Source organism: Solanum tuberosum, unplaced genomic scaffold (genome assembly GCF_000226075.1).
Source record: "Solanum tuberosum cultivar DM 1-3 516 R44 unplaced genomic scaffold, SolTub_3.0 scf00085, whole genome shotgun sequence".
Taxonomy (NCBI): Eukaryota; Viridiplantae; Streptophyta; class Magnoliopsida; order Solanales; family Solanaceae; genus Solanum; species Solanum tuberosum.
The window spans coordinates 487,152-489,956 of record NW_006239014.1 but is presented as its reverse complement, the minus strand read 5'-3'; the positions used below and the strand labels follow the sequence as shown (position 1 = coordinate 489,956).

At 33.3% G+C, this 2,805-nt stretch overlaps 1 protein-coding gene across 1 annotated transcript; it reads left to right on the top strand.

The window, feature by feature from the left end:
• Window positions 1–597: 597 nt before the first annotated feature.
• On the top strand, window positions 598–1,906 carry LOC102602487 (uncharacterized). Its single transcript, XM_006346843.2, has one exon. The coding sequence runs from the start codon at window positions 809–811 to the stop codon at window positions 1,550–1,552; it is 744 nt and encodes a 247-aa protein (XP_006346905.1). The 5' UTR covers window positions 598–808; the 3' UTR covers window positions 1,553–1,906.
• The last annotated feature ends 899 nt before the right edge of the window (window positions 1,907–2,805 follow it).

Genomic DNA, 2,805 nt, shown 5'->3' with positions numbered 1-2,805 from the left:
TTGCGGTTCATTCGCTCAAGTCAAATTGAGTTCCACTCTAATAAGACATTTGAATATGCATTAATTTACAATCCATTTTATTATCCGAGATGATTCATTTGAAGCTATAGGTTTATTGGAGAGTTCTTAGAACAATAAGTGTTGAGTTGGGTACAAGAATTAGTCCCTTCGATTATTGAGTTGTAATCTGAAATCGCTCGCTTAAAGTTAGGAAATGTTGTTTGAAAATCCTACAAAATTTACTCCCTTAAGCAAATGAGTTTTTCATGGTATATCGCTGTGTTCTCTATTATCTTATTTTGCACTTTGTTTCAGTAGCTGAACCTAACTCAATTGCACTTCATTTTAGACGAACTTAAGAAACTCGATTCCTTTAAGATTAGTAGTTGTTGCTATAGTCTATTTTTCAGTGTTAAACCTAGTAAAGGTATTTAATAGGAAGATTTTCAAGTAAGAATGCTAATTTTACAAAACCTTGCAATTTAACTTTACTTTTTCCAAAAGTATTTGAATTCCACCTTCCACGGTTCCATCCCCACCCACGTTGCTTCAAAATTTGGTCGACCAATTCTAACTAGTTATCACTTAACACTTTACTCATCTACATATCTATATGTTCTATTTATCTTCATCTCCAAGTCTCCATTAATTCCTCTTTAGCCTCCTTCTCACGCTTCTCTCGTTATTCATCATCATTTTCTCTGCTTTAACCATACTACTAGGGGAGTACTATTTAACATTCTCTTCTAGTCTCTATGATCTGCGTACCATTTTGTTTAACTTAATTGCTTTAAAAGTTCCACTTGCAATGGCGATTGAGCTGTGTTCATCTGACGAGTCTAGTGTGGGAATAATGAGTCCAGCTCGGATCTCCTTTTCTCATGATGTTTCACAAACAGGCTCTGTTCCTATTGAACAATATATTCGATCAACTTCACCTTCCTCCAGCATTGATTTTGATTTTTGTGTATTTCGTGAGAGCTTAGATCTAGAATCTTCTTCTGCTGATGAGCTTTTCTTTGACGGAAAGATTCTTCCAATTGAAATCAAGAGAAGAATTTCCTCTATTCCGCCTAGAAAAACAGAGCAACAACAATTACCACCGCCACATCCGTGTAATACTAGTGGCAAAACGTCGAATAATGAATATGCAATCCAAAATAACAAAACAGGGGTTCTCGAATCATCGGATGAGAAACAGAATCCCAATTCCAAGTCGTTTTGGAGATTCAAAAGAAGTAGTAGTTGTGGGAGCGGGTATGCAAGAACTTTATGTCCATTGCCACTTTTATCTCGAAGCAATTCAACTGGTTCATCTCCAAGTGTGAAGCGCAATTCAACATTATCAAAGGATAATTTAAAGCATCATTCTCAAAGACACTTATCAAAATCAATGTCTTCTAATGGTTCAAACAGTCAAAAACCTCCATTGAAGAAGGCACCATACAACAATGGAGTTAAATTCAGTCCAGTACTAAATGTTCCTCCAGCAAATTTGTTTGGATTAAGCACTTTCTTTTCAAGTGGCAAGGAAAAGAACAAGAAGAAGTGATTAATTAAACAATAAGTAGCATTTGCTTTATTAGTTTCCAAAATTAGTAAGGTGTGATTAAGTTATTTTTCCTCACTTTTTCCATTAACATGATTGAGATTTGAGAAGAAAAAGGATAACTGGGGCCAAAAGCATGGAGCATAATTCATTCCATGCCACATGCTTTTTTTTAAGAAGAAACAGGTAACATTTGCTATCAGATGGCAGAGAGGAGAGGGCCTGTCCCATTATGCTTTTATTTGTTTTTGTGCTTTTGGTATGCCTTACACATGCATGTAAACTATGTGTGATTTCAATTTGCTTCTTTTGCTTTTCCTTTACTGATTCTATCACAGACAAAAAGTATACCAGTAGTTCAACTGCTCATCCTCTCAAATACATTTTATTTTTTTCAGCTCAGCATTAGGTATCATGATTCGATTTGAGTCGGTGTTTTCATTAAGTTAAATTTTTAAATGAAATTAAATAAATTAATCAAGTCTATTTTCCTCCCGATTACTAACAAATATCAATTATCAATCGCCATTATTACGATAGTCACTGCAACACCAACCATCACTACTATACAAACCATCTCCACTACTACTAGCAAATATATGTGAAAACAAATGAGGCTTTAATCCCTAATCATGGATTTCTTTTTTAAAGTAAAATTCATATTTAAACACAATCTTTAAATAAAAAACTATTTTAAAGTTGAACTGCAAATACTTGTTCCTCAACTTGTACCAAATATTGTGTAACCATAATGTCAGAGAGGTCACCATTGTTGTCTCTTTTTTAAAATTCTTTAGTCAGGGCAGGGCATTCTGACACTCAAGATTTTACACATGCCTATTCTACACTAGCATGTCCCAATTTAAATTTATATTTTTATCAGGCATAATAGATAGGCAAGATTCAATTGAATATCTAAACTTGTGATAAAGTGTTTTTATCGAATATTTTTTGTTTAAATTTTAATTTTTTAATATTTTTGTGTTTTCTCAAATTTATTACGTGGATAAGTTCATAATTTATAATATATTATTTAGGCCAAACACATACACAGCCCCTCAAACTTGGCCCTATTTTTCATTTTGGCACTCCAACTTAGCCTTGTTCCATTTTAACCCTTGAACTCCATTTTTTCTGTTCCATTTTAACACGAAATACTATTTTTATGATTTCTTTATTTTATATATATTCTTCAAATGCAACTTCTTATTTTAAATCGACCCCCCGCGACCATCACTAAAAAAACACAATATAAA